This window comes from Canis lupus, chromosome 10 (genome assembly GCF_011100685.1).
Source record: "Canis lupus familiaris isolate Mischka breed German Shepherd chromosome 10, alternate assembly UU_Cfam_GSD_1.0, whole genome shotgun sequence".
NCBI lineage: Eukaryota > Metazoa > Chordata > Mammalia > Carnivora > Canidae > Canis > Canis lupus.
This window is the reverse complement of record NC_049231.1, coordinates 36,938,435-36,965,816: the sequence shown is the minus strand read 5'-3', so window position 1 is coordinate 36,965,816 and position 27,382 is coordinate 36,938,435. Positions and strand designations below refer to the sequence as shown.

At 35.9% G+C, this 27,382-nt stretch overlaps 1 protein-coding gene across 1 annotated transcript; it reads left to right on the top strand.

The window, feature by feature from the left end:
- Positions 1–230: 230 nt before the first annotated feature.
- SLC5A7 (solute carrier family 5 member 7) lies at positions 231–27,382 on the top strand. Its single transcript, XM_038550871.1, has 8 exons — positions 231–587; positions 4,964–5,077; positions 5,826–5,981; positions 11,243–11,391; positions 14,298–14,441; positions 18,468–18,621; positions 22,134–22,351; positions 23,388–27,382. The coding sequence occupies exons 1-8, from the start codon at positions 410–412 to the stop codon at positions 24,012–24,014; spliced, it is 1,740 nt and encodes a 579-aa protein (XP_038406799.1). The 5' UTR covers positions 231–409; the 3' UTR covers positions 24,015–27,382.

Below are 27,382 nucleotides of genomic sequence, written 5' to 3'. Positions count from 1 at the left end.
CGATGGAATAGTAAGTTCCAAATACACAGTCTTTGGAAATGATCTCTTGACCAAGTCACAAGACAAGGTCAATTTCAAATTGAAAGAATTCATTAAACACTAAAAGTGACTGTGGTTACATTTGTTAAGTGGCACTTTCTATTTTTTTTTTTCTTTTTCGTGAAAACTCAAAACAACGTTAAACTGTTAAATAGTCGGAAAAAAATAGTGGACTTGTGTTGGCAACTGCTAGTGTCATATGTGATTTCAATGTGTTTTTTCTGTAAGTGGCACAGGATCTCTCAGGAGCCAGCTGGTTTATTCCCAGCTGCCTACGCATGCTTGACTGGTTTATAATGCATTACTGTATTTTCTTCAGAGATCTTAATGAAGTAGCTAGCTGTGGAAGAATCTGGACCCCAAAATAAAAATGACTTTCCATGTGGAAGGCCTGATAGCTATCATCGTATTCTACCTTCTAATATTACTGGTTGGAATATGGGCTGCCTGGAGAACCAAAAACAGCGGCAGCTCAGAAGAGCGCAGCGAGGCCATCATAGTTGGTGGCCGAGACATTGGTCTGCTGGTGGGTGCATTTACCATGACAGGTAGGTTCTGATGCCTCTGCGCCATGCTGCCCACCCCTCCTTGCCCTCCCAGAGTGACGAAGCAAACCGTAGCCTTTGTCCTCTGAGGATTCCTTATGTTCACTGCTTATGTGTTCTAAAAATAACTTTACATTTATTTAAAACAAAAATAAAATGGTTTCAACTCAGTGGTACTTGAACAAAATGATTTTATAGTAAATTGCTGGACAGAATATCGATGAAATGAATCTGAGCTATCTGGACAATTCAGTGGGTGGGAACAGAATAAAAACAAAGAGGTAGAGAAGTGTCTTAGTCTTAAAAGTTACACAATAAAGTCAGCATCTCATCCTGTTCACTAATTTAGGCACAAAATTGTGACTTTGGGTGTTCTTAAATGATGAATGTCAATGAACATTAACTCGTGATGGTTTGCAACTGAATAAATCAGTTAGGGGCAGCACAATTCCAAATTGATTGATGTCCTGTTTTGAAACCTAATTCTCCCATTTAATAAACTAATTTCCTCACAGGAAGACAATCACAAGTTAGGAATCCACAGCACTGGAAAAAAAAAAAAAAGATTCCCAGGAACCTAGATATAAAAGGGGACAAGCTAGGGCGTGTCCTAACAGGAATGCCTCAGCCAGCATCTGCAGCCTTCTCCCACTCAAACCACCCCTGGGCTCTGAGGAGCTGATGCCCAGAGGTGGTTCTGTTTAAGTGGTGATTTGTTTCTCTTTTTAAATCTTCTTGGTTGTAGAAAATAGTTCTGAAAAACAACAAATGTATTTGATACATTTTCACCAACAACACACATTTCACTTCCAATTCTTACTAGGTTTTTTAATACTAGCAACATAATCTACACTAACTGGAACTCTGAGGGCCCATTGGAAAGTATCTCATCAGAAATATATCCAAATAATGCCCAATTTCAGCCCTGAGGTGCTATTTAAAAATGATTCCTCTGTATATGGAATAGTTTACCAAAGCAATCTGTGAAGACTGCATCTCTGCTGGCCATCTGAAACCTATACTATTCTAGAATAGTTTATGGACTATACGTTTTATTTTTCAGATACGCATGTTTTATATTCATTTAACTCTTTGCTAACTGCATATGGTTTCATATGATCTTTATGAAGCTCCTTATATTTGAGCAATGTGAAAGGGCTCTGGGGTTGAGTAAGGATGCAGAGTTACATGATTATCAAGGATTGGAGTCAGCACCCAACACAGGTCTCCCAGCAGCCACACCCTGAGGCCCCTCCTCAATGCACTGCCTGCAGCCTTCCAGCTGAATTCACTTCCTTTCTTTACAAAGGCACATCATTTGTAAAAGGGTCCTTTTTTACCCTCTGTTCCTCAGTTTTTCTACATACACACATATATAGAACAAATTGTATCGTGCAAAATATTTTCTGTAATATCTAATATACACAGGTAAGTACAAAAACAGAGTGAGAATCATCCAGTTAGTCTACCACCTGCATATATGTTTACTGAAATGCTGGTATACATTTTAAGATGTTCTCTTATTATCTACCTATGGATGAACACCATACACATTTACATCTTAATGTTCATTGTTCATTATAGCACAAACATTTCTTCTTTATCCTAAAGATCCAGATGCAATACTGATGTCTGAAGTGAATTATATTCCCTTCAGATTTTTCCTGTACAAAGAAAATAAGAAGAAAAGCAAAATAAAACAATGAGAGTTGATCCCACTCAAAAAACTGTTGAAAAGACTAAATGAGATTGTCCATATCAAAATCTTTGCTCATTGTTAATTTTGTTCATTACAATGTGCTATTATTACTCTAGTTTAATGTTATATCTATTGTGTTCATAAAGATCATATTCCAGGATTTGTTTTTTTATCATCTAGAATTATTTTTCAACAGAATAGTCTAATTAAGTATATAGAAAAATTTAAATCATGATATTTCATATGAAGTATCATGGTCTAGCTCGATTTTGAAAGATTTTAGTCTTTCAGAACTGAAAAGAATCTTGGTCAATATTATAATTCATTTAAATTCTGAACCATATTATCTAAACCCTGTTACATTCATTGATTGTATGTATTTGAAAAAGAATAAAGATTAAAAAATAAAAATGCACATAGTTTGAAAGAATTCTTGTTTTCACTGGTGAGTCTGACATGAAATATACAAACATGCAGAGCAAATTCTGGCATAAAAGGGACAAGACTGATAAAAATGGGAGGACTTTCACATGATAAGTAACCAAGTCTTCATTTCTATATTATAATGTTTGTAATCATTCAGTCACCAAGTTTTTTTTGTTTTGTTTTGTTTTGTTTTTGGACAAGGGAGAGGAGACCTACGCAAAGACAAATGATCACTAATAGGCTTTGTTCTCATAAGACCATTCACTTTATGCAATGAGACGATGCTGGGTGGTGTTAGCAGTTCCAGTTGCCTAGTAGGCGAATCAGGTCTGATTCAGTACCTGTGAGAATCATTTCTTCAAGTCCTAGTCACACACCCAGTGAAGGAGGGAAACTGTTTAAATTTTCAGGAGGGCTTACAATGAAAAAAACAAATTATAGCATTTGTTGTTTGTTAAGACCCACGTAAAATCTTCCAGGCAGATGAGAGTGGCTGCCAAGAGCATATTTGTCCACTTGAGGATTTTGTATATACACTTTCCATTTAAATGTGCTGGAAATTCCTTTGCAGGGAGATCTTTTCATGTTAACCTTTAAGCAATAGTACTAACCCCACAACACTCTCTTCTTAGCTTTGTATTTGGAGCAAAAGCCAGATATATTTTGGCATGAACACAAATAGAGACATCTGTCTTTGATAGTTTCATGTACATATTATTTATTTTACTTATATTCTGTGAGATTTCAGAGAACTTTTCAGAGTTAAATTTTATCCCCAATTGGATGATATAGCCTAGAATTCAGACACATATCTGGTAAGCCATTATGTTCCTCATAATTTTACACAAATTATACAGAGAATTTTAAAAAAATATCTTGGCAATACTCTTCAAAGGATATAAACTGTAAAGATTTAAGTGTTCCATTAACTTTAGCTTTTTAGCAATAATTATATGTGATATTGCCTTATCACAGAAAATGGTAAAGTTTATAGATCCTTTTTGGTCCAATCTTGATTAACCATCACGTGTTTTCTTTGGTTCCTTGGTCTCCTCCTTCAGCTATTATTCTACAGAAATTCTATTAAATGACAACTGAAGAAGACATTTTCTTATTATTCTCCATGAAATATCAAATATCTTACTAAAAGACCCAGATTAAAACAAAGAATGCAAGTAGATATTCAGTCAACTTTTCAAATTCTAAATGCCATTTTTTATGTCTAAATGCATACGGGGCACTTGGGAAAGATAATTTACACTCACTTTAGGACACTTTGGAGTAAAAGTGCGATGTCTCCTTTAACAATTTAGGGAAGTAAACAATATGTTACAATGGAAATCTGTCTAAATCCTATATACTCAGGGTGTTTAAGAAGTGACCCTATTAACAAATTTTAAAAAGGCACATACCTCCACACCTGTGCATGCGTGAAACCCTCCCCCTAACCCCGCAAGAAGATAAACCTGATCAATGTGAGAAGATCAATGTGAGAATATCAATACAATTAAAACAGAAAGACCTTAAGATAAAGAAACTTGACCTCATGTTATGGAGGGTGGAGGGAAAGGTTGTAATATTATTGAGAATAGAAATAGTCGGGCAGCCCAGGTGGCTCAGTGGTTTAGTGCCACCTTCAGCCCAGGGCCTGATCCTGGAGACCCGGGATCGAGTCCCATGTCGGGCTCCCTGCATGGAGCCTGCTTCTCCCTCTGCCTGTGTCTCTGCCTCTGTCTCTCTCTGTGCCTCTTATGAATAAATAAATAAAATCTTTAAAAAAGAGAGAGAATAGAAATAGTCACATAATATTTTGTATATAATGTCAGACTCTGGGATATAACAATATGGTTTGAAAGTATTGACGACTAAATGGACTCAGAAAACACCCAGGGCAAACACTGACCAAGATAAATATGATGTGAGCCACAAAGGGAATGTTAAATTTTCTACAAACCACTTTAAAAACATGAAAAAATAGGGGGAATAAATATAAATAATTGAATGTAACTCAATTATGTTGAAAATGTTTTCATCTTATCATGTAATAATACAAAAAAATTATTGAGATAGCTTACATTTAATTTTTCATACTCAGTCTTTCAATTTCAATGTGTATTTTACACTCAGAACATTTCAAACCAGACTAGCCATATTTCAGGTGCTCGATAGTCATAGGAGGCTACTGGCCACTGTGTTAAACTGAGCAGGTCTGGGGTATGGCAGTGTCTTTCCCTCACTGTTCATTCTATTCCAGCCACCTGGGTCGGAGGAGGTTACATCAATGGGACAGCTGAAGCAGTGTATGTACCAGATTATGGTCTAGCTTGGGCTCAGGCACCAATTGGATATTCTCTTAGTCTGATTTTAGGTAAGTGAAAGTTTAAACCTTAGTGACCCACTCAGTAAAGCATAAAGAAGAGGAGTACAAATAACAAGTGAAATAATGAGTCAAACTGTGAATAACTATTGTGGAAAAAAATGTTACCAGGAATCTCTCAAGTACCTGCTACCAGAAGTCGGTAACAATAATGCTTAGATTATTTGATCTCTTGATTACGGAATATGTTTTTTAAAAATCCCTTGATCTATGGTAAGAGAATAGTGAATTTCTTAACATATGATTTTTTTCTTTTAAAAATAGTAAAGATATCATTAACAATGAATCAACTTGAATTGTACCTGAATTTCTTTGTGTAAATCAAACTAAGAAAAGGTCAAGAATATTATATAACAGAGTTCTTTTTTTTCTTTCATTTAAAATACATTTATTGGATCTTGAGCTTAATTAGTATCTGAATGCTATGGTGGGTGATACAAAGGCATTTTAGTGCGTGTCACACTGGTCCATGTTTTTCAATCCACATGCCTCAGATATACCATCCAATGGCCCTTTGGATGCATACAATGACAAAGGTGTTAAGAAATGCATGTTTGATTGCTAAATATGTGTTGGTTCTGTACTCACACTATATTTCAGACTGGTTCCTCCACACAAATAAGTGTTCTAAAAATTTATTTCCCTTGAGAAATTATAGCATGGTAAAAAAAAGTTGGCAAAGACTATTATATTATGTATTTTTTTATTTTCTCACAAACATTTGTTTAATTTATTTTAGGTGGTTTGTTCTTTGCAAAGCCTATGCGTTCCAAGGGATATGTGACCATGTTAGACCCGTTTCAACAGATCTATGGAAAACGCATGGGTGGGCTCCTATTTATTCCCGCTCTAATGGGAGAAATGTTTTGGGCTGCAGCCATTTTCTCTGCCTTAGGTAAGGACCTCTGCCTCTCTCTGGTTAAGGGAACATCACATACACAACTTTACTCCCTTAAAGCCCCAGGCCAGGCCACCTGCAGCTTCCCTCACCTGGGTGAATGCAACCATCTCCCTGTTTATTGCTCAGACTTCCTCCTCTAGTCTATTCTTCTGAAATGCAAATCGGATTTTGTTCCTTTACTGTTCTTTTCCAAACTTTTAAGTGGGTGCATAGGCTTTTTATGACTGAGACTCTGATTCCTCTCACCATCCCTTCCCCTCCTTCCAGAACTCTAGGCCTCACCTCCTTTCTTGCCTCTAACACTGTGCAAGTGCAGGTGCCCTCTGCTTCTGACTTGTTCCCTGCCTGCCCTTTTGCACATCTGCCAAGCCAACCAGGAGATGTCCTTCAATCTTCTCTTACATGTCACTTACTTGGACCAGTAATCCTGACCGTGCTGTGGGCTTCCTTAGGCACCTGGAATTTTGTTTTCATTGGACTTGTCACTTTGTATGATTATGTGCCTGTTAATCTATATCAAGCCCAAATCCAACTTCTCAAAAGGGATTATAAATTTCTTGAAGGCAGGACTTGTGTCCTGTTAATAGTAGTAATCTTAATCACAAATGAATGAATGAGTAAATTATCTCCACTTTCTTCAAAAGAGAAAAAGAAAAACATCACTTGTTTTCTCAATGTAATCCTAAAGTACTGGGTTATAAACATGTTTAGGGATCTAGAAAATGAACCTAGAGTCCTTAGGGTTTAACTTACTACCAAGTCCAATTAATCCTAAGGACAAATTATCCTTGGCCCACTGATTCTCAACCCACTTGTAAGGTTTAGAAAACAGGAGATTTCAGTGGGATAGTGGGAGATCTTCAGTCAGGCTTCATAACCTTCCTTTTGATCACGGGGAAATACAGATCATTTAACTGAGTGTTGAGTTCCTTCTCGCAGATCAACAGAGTTGGAAGTTTCACAACCTTCCTCACTGAAATATGTCCATATTTAACATCCAGGCATCTACATATGTTTCTCTTTATCTCATCTTACAAATGAAGATAAAGGGCTCCAGTCTACAGCTAGACCCAAAGTAATCAAAGCAAAAGTAAGATAAGATGAATGTCCTTCAGTTTTTCCTTCCTTCCCGTATGATCTTCTGCACTGTTTCTTATATTCCACACATGAGTGAAACCATATAATAATTGTCTTTCTCTGACTTATTTCGCTCAGCATAATACTCTCCAGTTCCAGTCATTAGAGAGGGAGACAAACCATGAGAGACTTTTAACTATAGAAACAAACAGAGTTGCTGGAGGGGAGGTGGAGGCAGATGGGATAGCTGGGTGATGGGCATTAAGGAGGGTATGTGATGTAATGAGCACTGGGTGTTATACACAACTAATGAATTACTGAACACTACACCTAAAACTAAGGATGTACTATATATTAGCTAATTGAATCTAAATTTTTTTTAAAAGATGAATGTCCTTCTATGGTATATATTCCATACCACAAACTTGTCTTTTGGTTTCAGTATTATTATCAGATCTGTCCTCTGTAATATCAGATATTAGTTTATATTACCTTTCACACGTTTCTTTTTCAAACTCCCATATAATCTTACCTTCTTGGTCTCCAACTGTAAAATGAAGAGATGATTTGGTGTAGAAGAGAGTTTGATAGCTATAAAGTAACATATACCTCAGTGGAAAATGTTGCACTTTCTTGGTGCAATATAATAATATGCCATAATTACCACTGCACTTATATCCTAATGAAATTTTGTGTAAAAATGCACCTTTCTTCCCACCTTGCTCTCATTAGCCAAGAAGCAATGGGTAGTTTATTTGTCATTGGTTTCAACACTAGAAAATGTTGGTTTTAAGAACAAACTGCCTGCTGAGATATTAAAAAGGGAGTGGGCTGAATAGCTAACAGAATACAAAATGTTCACTCTCATCAAATAAAGATCAATCTATACAATTGAGCCCTGAAGGGAGAATTGAATTAATAAACTAATATTTCCTTCTTTTGAAAAGATTTATTTATTTTAGAAAGAGAGCATGAATGGGGGAGGGGCAAAGGGAGAATGAGAGAGAGAGAGAGAGAGAGAGAGAGAGAGAAAAGAAGATGCCCTGCTGAGCATGGAGCCCAACATGGAGCTAGATGTCCCAACCCTGAGATCATAACCTAAGCCAAGATCAAGAGTCAGACACTCAACCAACTCAGCCATCCAGGTGTCTTTTGGTTTCAGGTGCCCCAACTAATTTCTAAAGTATTTTGGAAATATAAACTTGAACTAAACTCTGAACTTGCTTCAATTAATTATTTTTGTATATGAGCATGTGTCTCTATGTCTGTGTGTATGTCAATATATATGTAAAATATTAGGATATATATACATATCAACATAGATGCACACACATATCAAACAACATGTATAAAAACATTGCTGCTATTGCTTGAAATATATGCTCTGGTAAAGAAAATAGTTTTTTTAAAAGATTTTGTTTATTTATTCATGAGAGACACAGAGAGAGAGTCAGAGACATAGACAGAGGGAGAAGCAGGCTCCATGCAGGGAGCCTGACGTGGGACTTGATCCCGGGACTCCAGGATCATACCCTAGGCAGAAGGCAGGTGCTAAACTGCTGAGCCACTCAGGGATCCCAAAAAGATGTATTTTTAAATTAATACATATTTTCTTCAAAAATAATAGTTGGACGTAATTCAAAATTAGTGTTTATTAGAAATAACTTGGAATACTTAAGAATAGACAAATACAATATCTATTACCACTTTCCTGTGAATGTGCTTAGTTCACCACAGAAACTTAGGAGAATTTTAAACTATCTTCTTACCATAAATGGACAACATCCTTTACAAACATTTTTTTAAGAAATGTATCTGTAAGGGGCACCTGGGTGGTTCAGTCAGTTAAGCATCCAACTCTTGATTTTGGCTCAGTTCATGATCCCAGGGACTTGGGATCAATCTTCGCATCAGCCTCCACACTCAGACTAGGGTCTGCTTGGAATTCTCTCTCTCCCTCTCTGTCTGCCCTTCTCCAAAATCATGCATTCTCTCTCTCTAAATAAGTAAATAAATAAAATCTTTTAAAGATGTATATTTACACTTCTCACAGCTCAAATTCAGTGAATTTTATGATTTTATTTATAGTATGTTTATTTTATGGCTGCATGAATAAAGTAATATTTCATTAGCAGGTAATTTATTTTACTCACTACAAATGATGGAATTATCTAGAAAATATTTTAAAGAAAATTAATCCCAATCTTAATAGTAATAGAAAAGTGGGAGACTTCTTTAAAACCACTGAGTTACAACCAAATGGTAGTACTTACCAGTATCCAAATCTTTAGAATCCTAGTCCAGTGATCTTTCTTCTATAGCATACAGCCTCCTTCCCTTCCTTTTGGAGGTGTAGAATTAATAAAATTTTCACTAATGGGTAGAAAATTAAACAGCAACCCAAAGAGGCAGGGTAATAATTGTACTTAGAAATGTTATTAAAATAGAAAACCAGACCAAAAGAAGAATGGCAAAGAATTGCAACTAAAGTTTCAACATGAAGTAAATAATTGCAAGGGGGAAAAAAAGCCTGTTAAATATCCATACAACAATAACTCAGTCAATTACCCAAAGTCATTTATAAATAATTGACTACCTTCCATTGTCTTCATCTTCCAATTCCTTGTCAGTCTTTTCCTTTTATTCATTTGCTTTACTCAAGAAAATAATTTTGTTACCATATTCAAAGCACTAAGAAAAAAATTCTTGAAAAATTGTATTGTTATCTTAGATCAAAATATTTTATACTGCTCCTTGAGAAAAATGAATGCATTTTCATCTCTAGTGGGTTGCACACACTGTTAGCATGCAACTGAGAAGTGGTGGCAGAATATAAGATCGCAATTAATGATATTAAAAAATCACAGATTTGTTCCATGTATGTTAGCATTCCTATAATTGCTACATTTAACAATATAAAATATAAAATATGTAGCTTTTGAGAACAATGGGAAAAGAATTTGTAAAGCATTAAGTGAATGCTGAGAGAAGTCCAAGAGCCATAGTGGTCTAATTGTACATTCTCTAATATTCTCATCCAAGATATAGACATCAACAAACTCAATAAACAAAGACATAAAGTAAGAAAAACTTAAATTTTATTTCTAAGACAGGCTTAAAACTCTGATAATGAAAATTACTTAAAAATCTCAGTTGGCTCAGCGGTTTAGTGCCGCCTTCAGCCCAGGGTGTTATCCTGGAGACCTGGGATCAAGTCCTGCATCAGGCTCCCTGCATGGAGCCTGCTTCTCCCTCTGCTGTCTCTGCCTCTATCTCTCTCTGTGTGTCTCTTGTGAATAAATAAGTAAAATCTTTTTTAAAAAAAAATCTCAATTGAAATCTAGGGCCCTTCAACACATTGGTGTCCTAGCAGTAGGACTGGAATAAAATTTGCTAATTTTATTATTTTCATCTACACACTTGTCTTAAACCTTGGTACCTTATACCACCCATCATCTAAAAAAAGCTAACAAGGGGGCACCTGGGTGGCTCAGTTGCTTAAGTGTCTGACTCTTGGTTTTGGATTCGGTGTTGATTTCATGGGTCATGAGATTGCGCCTCATGCTGGGCTTTGTACTCAATGGGAGTCTGCTTGGATATTTTCTCCCTCTTCCCCTTCCCCTGCTCTCTCTCTCTCTCTCTCTCTCTCAACAATAAATAAATACATCTTTAAAAAATAAAAATAAATGAAAATAAAAATGAATTTTAAAAGCTAGCAGGGGTCAGAATTAATGGAAAATGGGTGATTGGGCTTATCTCAAGGATATGAGTAAATATATTGCATATATTTAATTAAGTCTGTTTCAGATAGGTAGTAAAATTATTTCGGGTTCTTATAGTAGTACTAAATTTAGTATACTTCATGGAATTCTGAAGTCATGTCATGAATTTTGGGTGTCCCACATAAATAAGTTACCAAAGCATAAATTTCAGAGAGAAAGAATGTGTTTAAATATATGTAGATTTATATATGTAAGTATATATATGTATATACATATTTAAGTTATAGAGATTATAAGATTTTGATATGAAAACTTACATTAACTGTTATCATCCAATACTTTTCACATGACACAGGGAAATACCTACTGTCACGGAACATTCAATATATCCTTAAACAGAAAGTGGAATCCATTTGAGTACCTTGACCACAGTGTTCTCTTGTCTGCTTTCTTCAGGAGCCACCATCAGTGTGATCATTAGTGCCAACGTGCAAGCTTCTGTCATCGTCTCTGCATTGATTGCCACTCTGTATACACTAGTGGGTGGTCTCTACTCTGTGGCTTACACGGATGTAGTTCAGCTTTTCTGCATCTTCATAGGCCTGGTAAGTGGAGTCATTTGCAGACTTTCCTTCTTCTTTTCCTTTCCTCTCCTTTTTCTTTCTAAAAGGTACTGTGGTATTATGCTAACTCAGCAAAAATTAATAGAAATGTCATTTTCTGTCATGAGTAATACATAGTAGATCACATACCATTTGAAATTTTAAATTTCTCAATGAATTAATTGGACAAAAAACTGTAGTCATTTTGTTAGATTTTAACAGAAAATATGCCCTCAATTTAATTCTTAAACAGGCCTAGGGCTTCCTTCCCTTCATGCCTACATTTGATGGAAACTTATGTGTGCTATTCCTTGAGTTTGAAGGCAACATACTTTATTCAGAGTTAAAATGTAAACATTGGTGCTCACCTGCATTAGTCTTTCTTTTTAAAAAAGATTTTGTTTATTTATTTGATATAGAAAGAGAGAACACGAGACAGGGGCAGAGGGAGAGGGAGAAACAGGCTTCTCTCTGAGCTGGGAGCCTGAGGCAGGGCTGGATCCCAGGACCCTGAGATCATGACCTGAGCTGTAGGCAGATGCTTAACTGACTGAGACACCCAGGTGCCTCCTGCACTGGTCTCTTAATCTCCCCCTTGTATTCATTTTAGTTGATCTGTAAGACTTCTCATAAGACAGAAATTATCCCATTGGAAAAACTGTGGGTTTCAATATTAATCATCACTATCTGGGGTCTAAAAACAAAGAAAAGGCTTAATTATATAGGCACTAGAAAGGTTTGTTATGTATTGTTTATAAGTTCTAAATTAAATTAGGAAATATATGTGTGTTTTATTCAGTAAAAAGTACTGTATAATTATGAGATGTATTACTTGTATTATGTTAAGAGTGCTTTGGTGTGTTATGAACACATTTTAGTCAACGTTGAGCCTTTGTAAGCTCAACATCTTAAAATGTGAAGACTATATTACTTTATATACAATAATATTCAACACCTAAGACATATCAAAGAAAATGGTGTGAGTACTCCATGCTGGGCACTGTAGCGTAGTACTCACTCACATGTATTTTATCTCAGAGACATAGTGTGTAGGGCTGGTGCCCTCACAGATAGGCCACAGAGGAAGTTCAGACTGCACATCGTGATACCCTTCCCATGGATGATTAAAGCACCTTTGAGCCTCCTCTTTTTTCCTCATAATGAAAAGCTCTTCCCTCTATTTTGGTGTTTACACTAGACACTTAGAAATGAAAAATGGAGTCGAATCTCATACTCACTTTTTGTTTTGTTTTGTTTTTTTTTATTGTCTAGAATCTTTAATAATGGCAGGAAAATTTTAAAAGAAATGACTACAACTAAAATTATAGTTAAGCCATAAATTTACATATGCTAGCAATAATCACAACATTTCCTCTTTTCCCCTAGTGTCTATGTGCATTTCATGGAATTTCATTCACTAGTGTCTTAATTGAATTCAAGTCAATTTAATTCTCAATCAATTTAATTTGAATTGCCAAAACCAAATGGACAGTGCTGAAATTCAGAATTCTCCTTAGCATCATCATAAACTTCCAAAAATAAATCTCTGTTTGGAACTTTGGAGGCAAGGTTGGTTTGACAATGACAAACTTCTTAGCTGAGGCACTTGATATACTAAGAAAGCCAACACCAGGGATGAAGCTATTTATTCTCGGTAGATGTAATTTCTCATTGCTTTTCATGAGGTCAGAACTTAAAACACACAGGAGCATAAATCAAGCATGCCAGTATAAAGATGATAGGACAAATATATGTGAGATAGATGTTAGAGTGGTTTTCTGCTACAAAATGTAACTAAACTGATAAGAAATCAAGTTCTTTTGATTACTAGTTAAGAGCCTATTGACTTGACTGAGTAAAAGGCCAACTATGGTTTGTTATCCAAGCTTCAAAAGACTATGCATGCACACTTAATTAATGAAGCAACTCACACCTTAAACTATCCCCTTTTCTCAAATTCTCCAATTCTGTTGATTTTATCACCATCCTTGGAGCTTGACAACTGTAAACTTGAGGTTCATCTGTTCATCTTCCCCCTCTGATCTCTTTCTTCCTACTATAATCTAGGAGCTGCTCGATCTCCCTTCATAATCCTTTTCAGTACCAATGTCTTTCCATTTCCAATATCATGGCTCTACTTTAGGCCTTCATCTAGATCATACCAGTTCACCTACTGCTTATCCTGACTCCTCCTTCTCCTAAGCTCACTGTTCACATCTGTGATATTAAAATGCAGAAGAAATCTACTAAAATCTTTTTATAAGTCAGAAGAAATGCTTCTAGCTTCCAGTTGCCTATAAAACAAAATATAAATCCCTTAGCTTGCAATTAAAATTTCTTGCCATGTATTTATGTTTCTCTTTCCCATGTTCCTAACCCACTCCCACACCAGCAAACCTTGTCACACAAGAAATATGTGCATACACACTTTATGTTCTTCTCCTCTTTGCCTTGTTCCATTTAGATGATCTCTCCATTCTCTTCCTTCTATTAGCACTGAGCTCACCCTTGAAGTTTTGTTTCACTCACCAAGTTCTCAGTTAGATTTTTCATTGTCACTTTATTAATGGACATCTTTTACTAACTCAAAGAAAACATTAAAAGTTAATATGCCAATATACCTATGTTCTCAAATTTAATATTTTCTTTCAAAGGTTGGCTGACTGCTCCTATAATTGATATGACGTGATAAAATTAAGCACAGGCATGGATAATATGTTACTAACTTTTGTAAATCAGTATTTCATGGCATCCCACAGAGAACATGATTCTAGGTTTTTCTCTGGTGGACAGGAAGAACAACTGAGCTTTTGTGGTCTATTAGAAAACAAAGTGTGTGGCTAAACCGTGCATATATAAGACAGGCAAAAGTCATAGATTAACTATGTCACATTCCTCTTTGGTTACAGTGGATCAGCGTCCCTTTTGCCCTGTCACATTCTGCAGTTACTGACATTGGGTACACTGCTCTGCATACCAAGTACCAAAAGCCTTGGCTGGGGACCATTGAATCATTTGAAGTCTACACTTGGCTTGATAGTTTTCTGCTGTTGGTAAGTAATGCCGTTAACTGAGGAATGTAATCTCATTTTTCCTAAAATCAAATGCATTTTTAAGATTTTAAGGTTTATATGTTAATTTCACCTGCTGACTCATGTCTCTTTCTGCACTGACTACTTCTCGTTGGAAGGATGGAGTCACTTACTGACTATGGTAGCTGACTAGTGTCAAAGTGGAGAGAGTGTAAAGTCTTAAAGAGACAATGTCTATGGAGTAATGTATGGCATATCCACATTACTGTTGTGCTGTAAGTAAGGAACACCATGCCCTAGCCACAGAGACTTCCCCAATCTGAAACTAAGCCATCAAATGTTTTAATCTGGATTTTGGATTTAAGGCATTAAAACCAACTTCTTCTAAAATAAATAATCCATTTGGTCTTTAATTACTGAATAAGTAAATTATTGCCAAAGAGTTTTTAGTACAGACAGAAGTTTGGAAAGGAGGTGTCACTCAGGAAAGATGCCAAGAAGAAGCACTGGTAAGTCAGAGATAGCTTAGGAACTTACAGAACTTTTGGGTGAAGGTGTTGGCAGTGAGATGTGGGGCACAGAAAAAATAAAGGAAGATCACATATTGAGGGAAGAGGGGGAAAGCCAAAAGAACCTGTCAGACTTTGTGATTTTGCTAATTGGGTTACGAACAAGAATAAAACACTATATTTAATTTCAAAATAAGAAATAGATTAATGTTTATATCAAAATTAAGGGGAAATTATTTTTGTTAACTTTTTAGAGGATTCACAATATTTTGGTGATTTCACTTTGTATTCATGGCCCTTTGCTAAATTTCAGCAGTAAAAGTGTGTGTTGGGACACCTGGGTGGCTCAGAGGCTAAGTGTCTGCCTTCGGCCCAAGAAGTGATCCTGGAGTCCCAGGATCGAGTCCTACATTGGGCTCTCTGTATGGAGCCTGCTTTTCCCTCTGCTTATGTCTCTGCCTCTCTCACTCCGTGTCTCTCATGAATAAAGAAATAAAATCTAAAAAAAAAAAAAAAAAAAAAAAGTAGATGTGTCTGTCCCAGTAAAGAAATTCTAGGTAAGAAGGCAGGAAAACATGCAAACAAATTGTTTCCAGTGGTAGGGAGGAGAAATTCTTTCCCAAGTATTGTTAAGAAATGTATTGGCTGACACTTTTCTAGAATGGCTTATAATTATGAATTGAAGGGAGAAACGGGTTAAATATTATGTGTGTGTGAGATTGTATCAGCATGGCAGGTTTATTTAGGGTTATATGGAGGAGATTATGGCACTCAGAAAAGATCGACAGTCTGTGGATAATCACACCATTGTCTGAGTGAGGGATTTGAATCGAAATGCCTGAGCATTAAGACCCTAAAATCATTTCTCCTACACCACACTTTAGGCCTCAGATGTATTAATCTTTAAGATAAGGCATTATATCCAATGACTAATAAAGTTTCTTCCATCTCAAAAAAATTATATAACTAAGTCATGTTCATTCTTCAAAATGCAGCATAAGTGGATGTGAAATGATAGATGTTGCATGAAAGAATGAGTGAACTGTAGAAGTTAAGCCTTAAAATGTTTCACCAATGATCTCCCATCTTCCAACTGTCTCTCTGCACTTCTGCTTGTCATAAATGACTTGTGGGGTCTTGCTCTGGATATCTCCAAGGTATCTCCCAGCCCTACTCTGAACCTATTCTCTGGCAGTATTCCTCAGCTGGCCTGTCGTGGTGGCTCTTCACAGTTTCCACATGGCAGCCCACCTACCTGCATGTCACTCCTCCTAACCCATCTCCCACCTTGTCATCAGGACTTCTGTTTGTCTGCGGAGGGCAGATTTTATTTTAGTTACAAAGCTCTGATGACTTAAATGTCCAGAAAGATTGGCATGTAAATTGTGGTGTATCAATTCATACAGGCATTGAAGTTATTGATGAATATTCATTGGTAAATAAAATGTTAATGATACTCACTCAGATAATCCTGTCTTACAATGGTTCAGCTTAACAAGTTTTCAACTTTGCATTGATGAGAAAACGATAGCATTCAATATAAACCATACTTTGAATTTTGATCTTTTCCTGGGCTAGCACTGTGTAGTACGAGCCTCTCAGGGTGGTGGGCAGTGGCAGCTAGCCACAGCTCCCAGTTAACCAGGAGACTGAACAAACGATACATTGACAAACATTCTGTACCCATACACCGTGCCGTCTCTCACTTTCAGTATAGTATTCAATAGATTATACAAGATATTCAGCACTTTATTATGTGCTGTGTGTTAGATGATTTACCCAGCTATAAGCTAATGTCAGTATTCTGAGCATGTTTAAGGCAGGCTAGGTTGAGCTATGATGTTCAAGAGGTTAGGTGTATTAAATGCATTTTTTATTTTGACTTCAGATATTTTCAACTTATGATGGGCTTATGGGGATGTAACCCCATCATAAGTCAAGGAAAATCTGTATTGATTTATAGGTTGCAAACCAAAGGAAAAGTTTTGGAAGCATATAGACTTGAGGCATGGATTATGAATTTTAGAATTTCTTCTTTTACTTTTTTTAAAACTTTTGAACATGCATAGCTTCTATAAAGAGGAGATTGCATTGGAATCAATATGTAACAAGCACTCTGAATGGCACAGAGGTGACAATGACAAATAAGACATCCCACAATTTAGAGCCCAGTGAGACAGGCAACGTAATATGGAAAATGCATTCACCAGTTCGGTCATTCATATGATAAATATTTATGAACATTGACTGTATGTGAGTCAGAGAACCATGACAGTGATCATGAGGAAGGTATTTCCACCTCCTCGTTAGCCACTCCTACACCCTGACCTTTCATTAGGCCAATTTCTCAGTGGTCTCAGAGTTGCTCCATTGCTTTTTTTTTTTCTTCCTTTTTCACACTGAATTCTCTGCCAGGTGTTCGCTTCTCTCTCCATCTTTTCCTAGTGACACCCTCTCAGTGTTTAAGGACTGACTCCATGTCAATTCTGCAGGTTTTCGTGATTACCATGCAGCTGTCCTTCCTCCCATCTAACCCTGTCCCTGTTATCTCTGAATAGTTAGTTGTTCATCAATTTCCTTCCCATACAAACCTCTTTATAACAGGCAACAAATTACGTTATAGTTCACTGTCTCCAAAAGTTTCATGATTGCAAATCCTCAATAAGAATTTTAAACACACCCCCACATAGGTATATGTAAGTATTAATTACTCATACATAGCATACTAACACATTTTGTAATCATTTAATAAAAACAATGTAACACATAAGTATGAGGTAAACATGAGTCTAAATAGAAATTCTAATATTTTCTTTGATGCCCTTCTATATTATCTGGGACATTCTGCACACCCCACTCTGGAAAACACTGCCTTGCGTTGACTCTTCTGGTGAGCAGGGAGCTCCAGAGCAAGAACCATTCCCTTGACAACCATCTCATTACCTGGTCCAGAAATATTTATTGGGTTTTATTGATTCAAATAAAAGTTCCTCCTTTGAGAATCTTAATTTTTTTTAGATAATTTTGTGTTGATTAGAACCTCTAGATGAAAACAAATTGTAGGCTTCTTATGGGTAGTTGTAATGCAGCTTAAAGTAGGTAAATTAAGAATAGATAAGATTGGGTTATGTAATTATGAAGGAAAAAAAACTTGAGGAAATTCTGCACAGTTGAAAACGTGACAATGAGATGATTGCAATTGAGATATTTGACATGTAGGACATTTATGGCACCTCAGAGCCATAGGACGATTGTGATTGTGACTGTCAAAAGAATCTGATTTAAGAATACCTAATAGAGAGACTCCTAACTCTGGGAAATGAACAAGGGGTAGAGGAAGGGGACGTGGGCGGAGGGGATGGGGTGACTGGGTGACAGGCACTAAGGGGGGCACTTGACAGGATGAGCACTGGGTGTTATGCTATATGTTGGCAAATCGAACTCCAATAAAAAAAATTATACAAAAAAAGAAAAAAAGAATACCTAATAGATGTTGTTTGCCTCCACCTCATTCTGAGTCCCTGTTGTTCCCATGCAGATGCTGGGTGGAATCCCATGGCAAGCCTACTTCCAAAGGGTCCTCTCTTCATCCTCAGCCACCTATGCTCAAGTGTTGTCTTTCCTGGCAGCTTTTGGGTGCCTCATCATGGCTCTACCAGCCATACTCATTGGGGCCATAGGAGCATCAACAGGTATATCTCTTGCAGCTTTACTAATTGACCCATGAAGCTTCACTGAAGTAATCAATTACCACACAGTGGCTCTCCCTCCCCCACTTGCCCTCTTACCCCCACATAGTTGATTGTTTCTCATCTTATTCAGATACAAACCTTTATTATAGCATTCAAATCATTATTAAACGTCAGTTCCTCCAAACAGTTTTTGATTGCTCTCCCCACCAATAAAATGTATGTGAGCATACCCTTCCCATGTTAATGTACTTATCAATTATGTATATGTAATCCTGTCAGCAGTGGTTCTCAACCAAAGTGCACATTGACATCATCTGGGGGAAGAGAGGTACTTTAAAAAATACCTATTTCTATTCTACCTCACAGGGATTTAATTTTAATAATCTAAGATGGAGCCAAAGATCAGTGTTTTTTAAAGCCCTTCAGGTGGTCAAATTTGACCTGAGTCGAAAGCTACTGGCTTGCAAATTTACCTGACACCTAAGGACCACTTTGAATTTCAGATTCCTACGTTAAATTTTTAATATTTTGTTAATAAAATGTTTTTTTTCCTTGGGGAAATAAATAAGTGTGTAGGTTAAGGTAGACTTAAGGCACTAAGTCTTAGAGAATAACTTACTCAGAATTGGTTAAAAGAGCATTATGAAATGCTTATCTCCTAGTTAGCATCTATCTAGAACATTTTTTTAAATCTCACCCTTAGCTTAATTGAATTCTTAATTATTCCTAACAGTTATGTATCTATGCTATACAGCGTCCAAGAGCATTTCATGAAAATACATCAGAATAATCCAAATTCAATGGAGTCCTATCGATAGGGGTCATTAAAACAGACTAAAGAAGTTTACCTTTCATTCCACTGTGTTTTGAAAAGATGATACAGGATGATACTCTCATGGCTATTTTGATTTTCAGTTAGTAGAACTACTTACTGGATCATGTAACTTTTATAAGAGCAGTCATGGTCCATAGTGCATACTCTCTATTCCAGTTGTTCATCCGTGTCACAAACAAACACTTAAAAAGATGACTAACAAAGGTAATTGTGTGCCTTTGAATAAAAGATAACATTTATGTCACAATCAGGAAACAAATCTGGCCATGTATATATACTTGTGCATGTGTGTGGGTGAGCTTGTGTGTGTGTGTGTGTGTGTGTGCTGTAGAACAACAGACTGAAAAAAATCTTTTTTTTTCTTGGATCAGGTTCACATTGTTGGTTGTTATTTCTGGTACCATAACATCTCAATGAATGCTATAAAATTGGCTTCAATGAATGCTATAAAATTGGCATTCAACAAAGAATGGCTTTGAACAATTGTAGTGGAAAATGGGGGAAGAAAAAAATGGTAGGATCCAAGGGAAATCACCCCTATTTGGTCCTGGAATTATGCCATCAAAGTTAAGCAAAAAAAAAAGGAGCTATACTACTGTGCATTTAAAGATTCCATTGTATTCTTCAGTACATGATAGTATAACTAAACAGTAAAGAACTAAATATTCAAAGGTAAACTTATTGTTCTATTTTTTTCACCATGATTTTTCTCTATCTTGCATGGTGCAGAAGATTTTTTTTTGTACCCTTTACAATAAAACCTTAGTAGCTATTTTCTAAATAATATGCAAAAACATATTAGACAATGCAGAATTTCATTTGTTAAAAAATTCAATTCAAAGATGTAATTCCTTCTATGAATTCTAGAGTTAAACAGACCAACTCATTATGAAATCTAAATAATCTTATAGCATATTTTACTTAGTGGCTCATCTCAGATTTTGTTGAAGAAGAATAATATGAATGTTGATGAGTCTTAGACTGACAATGGATAAGTTTGTATAATTCAAAACACTCAGGTTTTTGGCTGCATTTAAATAGTTAATGGAAAATTTTGGGAAATACTGCTGACAATGTTTAATTGATCATGCAATTCCTTCGATTATGATAAAAAGACTTAAACTTGCTGAAATAAGAAAAAATACAGATATAATTTCTAAGTTTCAAATTTTAAAACTTGAGAGCACATTTACCTATTTTATTTTTTCCAAAAACCTTTTTATATGCTTGAAGAAACTGCATGTTACTTACTTCGGCTTTGCGGTTTTAAAGAAAACACCTTCATATATATATATATAGTATGGAAATGTGTGGTTGTAGAATTTATCATCTAGTTTTTCTAAATCAGCTTCATCGTGTTATTTTTGTGAGATAAAGCAAATTTATAATACTCTGTAATGAATTTTTACTCCAATGATTAATCTATTGACTAGTATAATTTGATGAATTCCCAGATTTGGCTGAATGTTATCATCATTCAAACCTATGCAATCAGAATCTTTCAGGATAAGAGTCTAGAACTCTGCATTGTAAAGGCATGCCTGAGAGAGCCCTATGTTCATTCAGGTTTGCCAAGAACTTATTTAATCCAATGATGATTCTTCCTTTTACTTCTTGCTTTAACAAGATTAAGCACTTGCCATTCTCTGCCCATTTCTTCCTTATCCTCACGACTGTCAAACTGATTCATTGTTTTTAATAGCCTAACTCACAGACTTAGCCAGAGATGTGCTGCAAAAGTTTGCCTGTGCATCTCTGGTACCCATGCCCTCATGCTTCCTTGAAAGGCTTTTTATCTTTTATGCTTTGAGTCCTTTTATACAGAGTCCAAAATCCTCCTGAAAATGTCAGCCTCATACCTGTACTTTCTACTCAATAAAACAAAGATTTTCCTTTATCATGCCTCCCTATTTCCAATGCAAGAAAAATTTAGTTGGGAGAAAAATAATGTTGAGGGAGCCCCAAAACCAAGTTCCTATACAAGAAAAGGATGGGTGAGAATAGCCCCACTATTGTCTATTCATTAATGCATGTATGGCTGAGGACTGAAACAGTAAGTGTCCTCTCATATCTCCAGCTGGTCGAAGAAATAAATACTCTATGCTTTTGTTTTATGATGCTTGTTTTCTATGATTCTGTACAGTTTGATGTCACAATTGCAGAAGAGAAATAGATATTAAGTAGGTAGGTAAGTAGATAGATAATAGATGATTGGTAGATAGATGGGCAGATAGATGATAGATGATAAAGATTGATATAGATAGATATAGATATTGGTAGATAGATGGGCAGATAGATGATAGATTAGATAGATAGATAGATAGATAGATAGATAGATAGATAGATGATAGATAGATAGATAGATAGATAGATAGATAGATAGATAGATGATAGATAGATAGATAGATGATAGATAACAGGTCTTATGAATGAGGCTAAGTGTAACCAAAACCTATTAGAAGCTAGAATTGAATATAAAACGATGGACTTCCCACCTTCTCAGACCAACATACCCTGTTAGATTTCTAGACCTAATTATAGAATTCTCCTCTGATTAGACTAATTCATGCATTCTGAATTTATTTCAGGAGCTCCTGGTAAATAAGATGACCCCCAGATGGATAAAGAACCTAATGTTTCTTTGGTGGTTGTTTTATTTTTTGTTTCTATTCAACAGACTGGAACCAGACTACATACAGGCCTCCAGATCCCAAGGGCAACAAGGAAGCAGACATGATTTTACCAATTGTTCTGAAGTATCTCTGCCCTGTGTACATTTCTTTCTTTGGTCTTGGTGCAGTTTCTGCTGCTGTTATGTCATCAGCAGATTCTTCAATCTTGTCAGCTAGTTCCATGTTTGCCAGGAACATCTACCAGCTTTCATTCAGACAAAATGTAAGAACAAATTTTTTCAAACATAACATTTTTGTTGTTGTAGTGGTGGTCATCGTTGTATTTATTGTATCTGTAGTATTATGTATTTACTAATATCCTATATTAAAATCTGACCCTACTTTGATTAAGCATACAAGGTTAAATAATGCTGAATTTTATTGAAGCTCTACATGAACGTGTTTAATGCATGTTATCAATCATGTTGGTATGGAAGGAAACAAATCAAAGCGAGAAACTTCAAAAGGTACAGTCATATTGCTGTAATTTACATTTCTTGTCCTTCTAATGAAAGAGTCATGAAACCTAAAATATCTTAGAAAAACTTTGAGTTACATCGAGTATGACAAGAAATGTGAAGTAGAACATGGTGAGTAAATTATTTCATGGGCATTTGTGTAGCATCTGTCCCTCTTTTCGTTTAAACTCTTAAGTCCACTTTGGTGTGAAAGTTGTTGCTCAGTGTAATGGACTTTATTGAATCAAGTAGATGCAGAACAGTGCTGTTATGTCACTGAGAAGCCAATAACCCCTATCCACTTTCTTCCTTCACCAAGGCTTTGCCTTTCTCAAGTTTTCCTAGGTGAAAACAAAATGCACCCAGTTATTTTTACAGTGGCTGGCTTTAAAGATGCTAGGAGTCCCAGGAGACAGCAAGCCAGAGTGGGTCATGCCTCCTCATAGCCACAGAGGAATTACTACTTAACATGTAAAGTATGTGACATCCTTTCTTGCATTATTATTGCCCTATGACAGCACATAAGTTCATCTTACCTCTCCCCTGCACATTCAGGGAAAGATGTAGCTGCTAGTGCTTCCTGTACATGACACACAAAAACCCCTCCCAATGGCCCACCAGAGAGGCCACCTAGATTGCTTGCCTCCTATACCATGGTTTAGGTTGATTTTGCCCAGGTAGAACTATAGGAACCAGGGCAATTGTTCAGACCAGCTTTAAGGCACAGAAATGCATCTCATTCTTTACCTAAATAAGCCAGTGCACTGTGTGAAAAGCTGTCCCTGTGGCAATTTCTTGCAGGCATCAGACAAGGAAATCATCTGGGTTATGCGAATCACAGTGTTTGTGTTTGGAGCTTCAGCCACAGCCATGGCCTTACTAACGAAGACCGTGTATGGGCTCTGGTACCTCAGCTCAGACCTCGTTTACATCATCATCTTCCCACAGCTGCTCTGTGTGCTCTTCGTCAAGGGAACCAATACATATGGGGCCGTGGCAGGTTATGTGTCTGGCCTTTTCTTGAGAATAACCGGAGGGGAGCCGTATCTGTACCTACAGCCCTTGATCTTTTACCCTGGTTATTACTCTGATAAGAATGGCATTTATAATCAGAGATTCCCATTTAAAACCCTTGCCATGGTTACCTCATTCTTATCCAACATTTGCATCTCCTATCTAGCCAAATACCTATTTGAAAGTGGAAAGTTGCCACCCAAATTAGATGTATTTGATGCTGTTGTCGCAAGGCACAGTGAAGAAAACATGGATAAGACAGTTCTGGTCAAAAATGAAAATATTAAATTGGATGAACTTGCACCTGTGAAGCCCCGACAGAGCCTAACTCTCAGCTCCACTTTTACCAATAAGGAGGCCTTTGTCGACGTCGACTCCAGCCCAGAAGGATCGGGGACTGAAGATAACTTGTAATGACCCCATCCAAATAAAATACTGTTTTCATGAACAGAGTGCCAATAGCAGGCTAGTCCAGGAAGGATGGGTGGCAGCATATAAAAAAATATACTTTAAGAACAAACAGCATTCAGGAGGTCAAAAATCCATATAAAAGTGCAATTGCACAAATGCAAGTCAAGCTACAAGGAAGCATCTGTGAAAGCAACAGCTTGCATCGATATTTCTCATCCCCATTTGATTCTGACTCTAGTTAGTTTTGTTAAGTATTCAAAATCGAATTAAGCCCTACTCGAAGAACAGAGGGCCAAACAGAGTATTTATCTTTATTCTGAAAAAAAGAAGTAGATACAAAAGAGCAAAGGAAATCAGGTGAACTTGATCCAGACCTTGTCCACTAACATGCTAGTGGGTTTAGTTTATTGTCATTAGTGAATCAGGAGAGGAACTGGCCATCACTCCAATGAATGGTGCAACAAATTAACCAGTGATTATCCTGATGTGTTGATTAATCCCTTCTTTCATGTCCTTAACTAGAATGTTTGCTGAATATGCAATTCATTTCCCTTTTTGTAGTGGCACGACATATTACTCTGAGCACAGACAAAACAAACACACACAACATATTGTGTTGTGGCATTTCTTTAGGTACAAGGTAATAGGAAAATCGAATCCATCTTGTAGAGAAGCACTGGTTCATTTGAGTGTATCTAAGAGCTACCATATGCATTGAGACACGTTCCTAGAGGGTGGAAGGCATGATTATTAGGCAACCTTAAAGCAATAAATCAAGAATGCCATCAAGCAGAAGGTGATAGGAAAACGAGTGGATTTTTACCTTCATCTGAGGTTTATGTAGTTTTGTTTCATGATAAAAGTAGTAATGTTGTGGTTTCCTATCTAAATTAGTATTGGAAGGGAAATTGAGTCATATGTAAGGTGAGGTAGCAGCATAGCACCAGTTAAGATTAATGAGGCATGAACAGCACCTCTTGATAAAACTAGAAAAACAAAACCCTCTCAACTTTGGACATTCATTAATGAAGATGATTTAGTGTCAAGACAGTAACTCTGTGGCACTTAATGCAAAGCCAATCTTAGGTACTAGACAAATCACCACTACAGAGAGTAGATACTGAATTTTAAAATGCAGAAGAAAGCAGAAGTAAAAATATGTACTAAAGGGAAAAAGCCATCAATTTTAACATTTGGCATCCACATAACTTTCATGAGATGGTCATTAAATATTATTTTACTTCTTTTCTGGAGTTAAAAAATACGTGTGTGTATATATATATATATACATTTATATGTATATATATGTGTATATATATGTATATAGCAGGGATGAGGCATATATATTTGCAATGATTTGTATCCATTTTAGAATTTTAAATGCTTTCCCAGTAGTCACATTGTAGAAATAACAAGGGCTGTGTCTATAAAAACAGAGTGAATTGATAAGCTAAATTATCTGAGCATTTGATCCAATAAGGAAAGGCAACATGACTTATTTAAACTAAAGCACTTTGTCCAAAAACACTTGTTTTGCAATTTGTAGACAAAATGAAGTTAATTCAGTGTTCAACATTAAGCATAAAAGATGTGTTCAAGAAGCTAGAATTCCTTTTAAAAAATTTTCAATTGTCTACAAGCATCAAATAATACGTCTCCTTTGTCATTAAACATGAGTTAGATTCATCAGGTAATTTATTTATTTATTTTATCAGATAATTTTTAAAATATGAATTAAATATTTTACATGTTGAAATGTCCCATATTTTAATGCTTTATCAGAGCTTGATGGAGAATATGATGTCACATTCAGAGTCTTTATAGAACATCATCCATACTTGATAATAATGAGAATAATAATAATAATGAGAATTCTTCTCATTCATCAATTTGCTCAGAATCTTCTCTATACCTAGTATACAATGAAGGACTTGGAAAGAAGCTGTAAGTGTGGGAGTCCCAAGATTCTAAGACATGAATGGAGAGAAGAACCCAGGGCAGGAAGCTCACAAAGACAAAGTGCAGTAATGGAAACATTTGGCATGGAAAAGTGATTAACTGTTGGGGATGCAGTTCCTGGCAGATCTGCTCCTTCAGATGTGCCATGCTTTCCAGCACACCGTCTGAATAACTGTACGTACTCCATCACTCTGAGTTCTTACTTCAACCTAGTAAGACACCAGATTCCATAGAAAACATCACCTGTGTTGCAATAGAATACAACAGGGGCTTAGAGTCTCTTTGAAGATGTTACAGTTTACAATTTTACTGGGCAAAAGGTGTCCATATATGTTCAAATATGTGCAATAACTATGTTTAAGTCCAGTGAAATGGAATAAATATTAACAGTGAAAATTTCTTTAATTCCATTCATTAATATCTAATAATAGAAAGATAAAGGGAAAATTTATCTTGTCTAAGATATTAAAAACTAGATAAATAATGTGAATCAACAAATAGTGTCCTATTTTTATTTCACGTTATTTCATACCTACTTTCAAACTAGATTTATAAAAAACTAGTTTAGTATAAAATCCACTAATACATGTAGATTTTAAAGGACAAAAAATGTTGATGATCAAAAAGAATGAAAAAATGATCACAGGGTCATTACGCACATTATCCCATTTCCAGGGAAGGAATACTGTTGTGACACTCAGAAGACATTGCCTAATGCTCATCCCTGCTCTGATTTGACATCATGGGTAATGCTGGTGGCTTTGTATTCTTCCCGCTAGTCAGTTGATTTAATTTTCAAAAATCCATTCTTGATGAAAATAAGACAATGGAAACATGTGATACACTGGCTATATTAACCTCTGGAGGCAATACTTGGATAAAGCATTAAAATAAAACATATTTTATTTTCATACTTCCACATTAATTATAACATGTTTCTTGGGTAATTTAAAATTTTTTCCCACACATATTTTCCAAAACATCAAGCTTGTAGCTGAACTGAAAAGTCATCAGGCTTTCAAGTTCTCAGTGTCAAAATTCAACTTTGTTGCTACAGTTAAAAATAATGAATTTTATGTGAATGTGAAATGAATGTAAGCTTGAAATAAGTGAATCTAATGTAATGGCTATTAGCATTTTTCATTTGGAAATAATGAACTGACATTGTTTTTTAAACATAAAGTGTGACTTTTTCTTCTTAGTTTCTGAGAAAATTTACTCCGGCATCATGTGTAATTTGTTGTAAGTTTGCTATTGAATGGACAGATACATATAATGGTTCTAAACATATATTTTTGTCTGTCAAAATATTATATAAACTATGCTTAAAATAAGTAGATTTGCAGCTCTAATATGTGTAAATGTTTTCAATGTAATGGTATTGTATTAAATTGTGCTGGTGCAATTCAGGA

What these genes read in the sequence shown, in the direction of transcription:
- SLC5A7 (XM_038550871.1), top strand. Translation starts at nt 410, where the DNA reads ATGACTTTCCATGTGGAAGGCCTGATAGCTATCATCGTATTCTACCTT. An exon ending in TTCTCTTAGTCTGATTTTAG is followed by an intron (nt 5,078 to 5,825) that starts GTAAGTGAAAGT and finishes AATTTATTTTAG; the next exon opens with GTGGTTTGTTCTTTGCAAAG. An exon ending in GGCCATAGGAGCATCAACAG is followed by an intron (nt 18,622 to 22,133) that starts GTATATCTCTTG and finishes TCTATTCAACAG; the next exon opens with ACTGGAACCAGACTACATAC.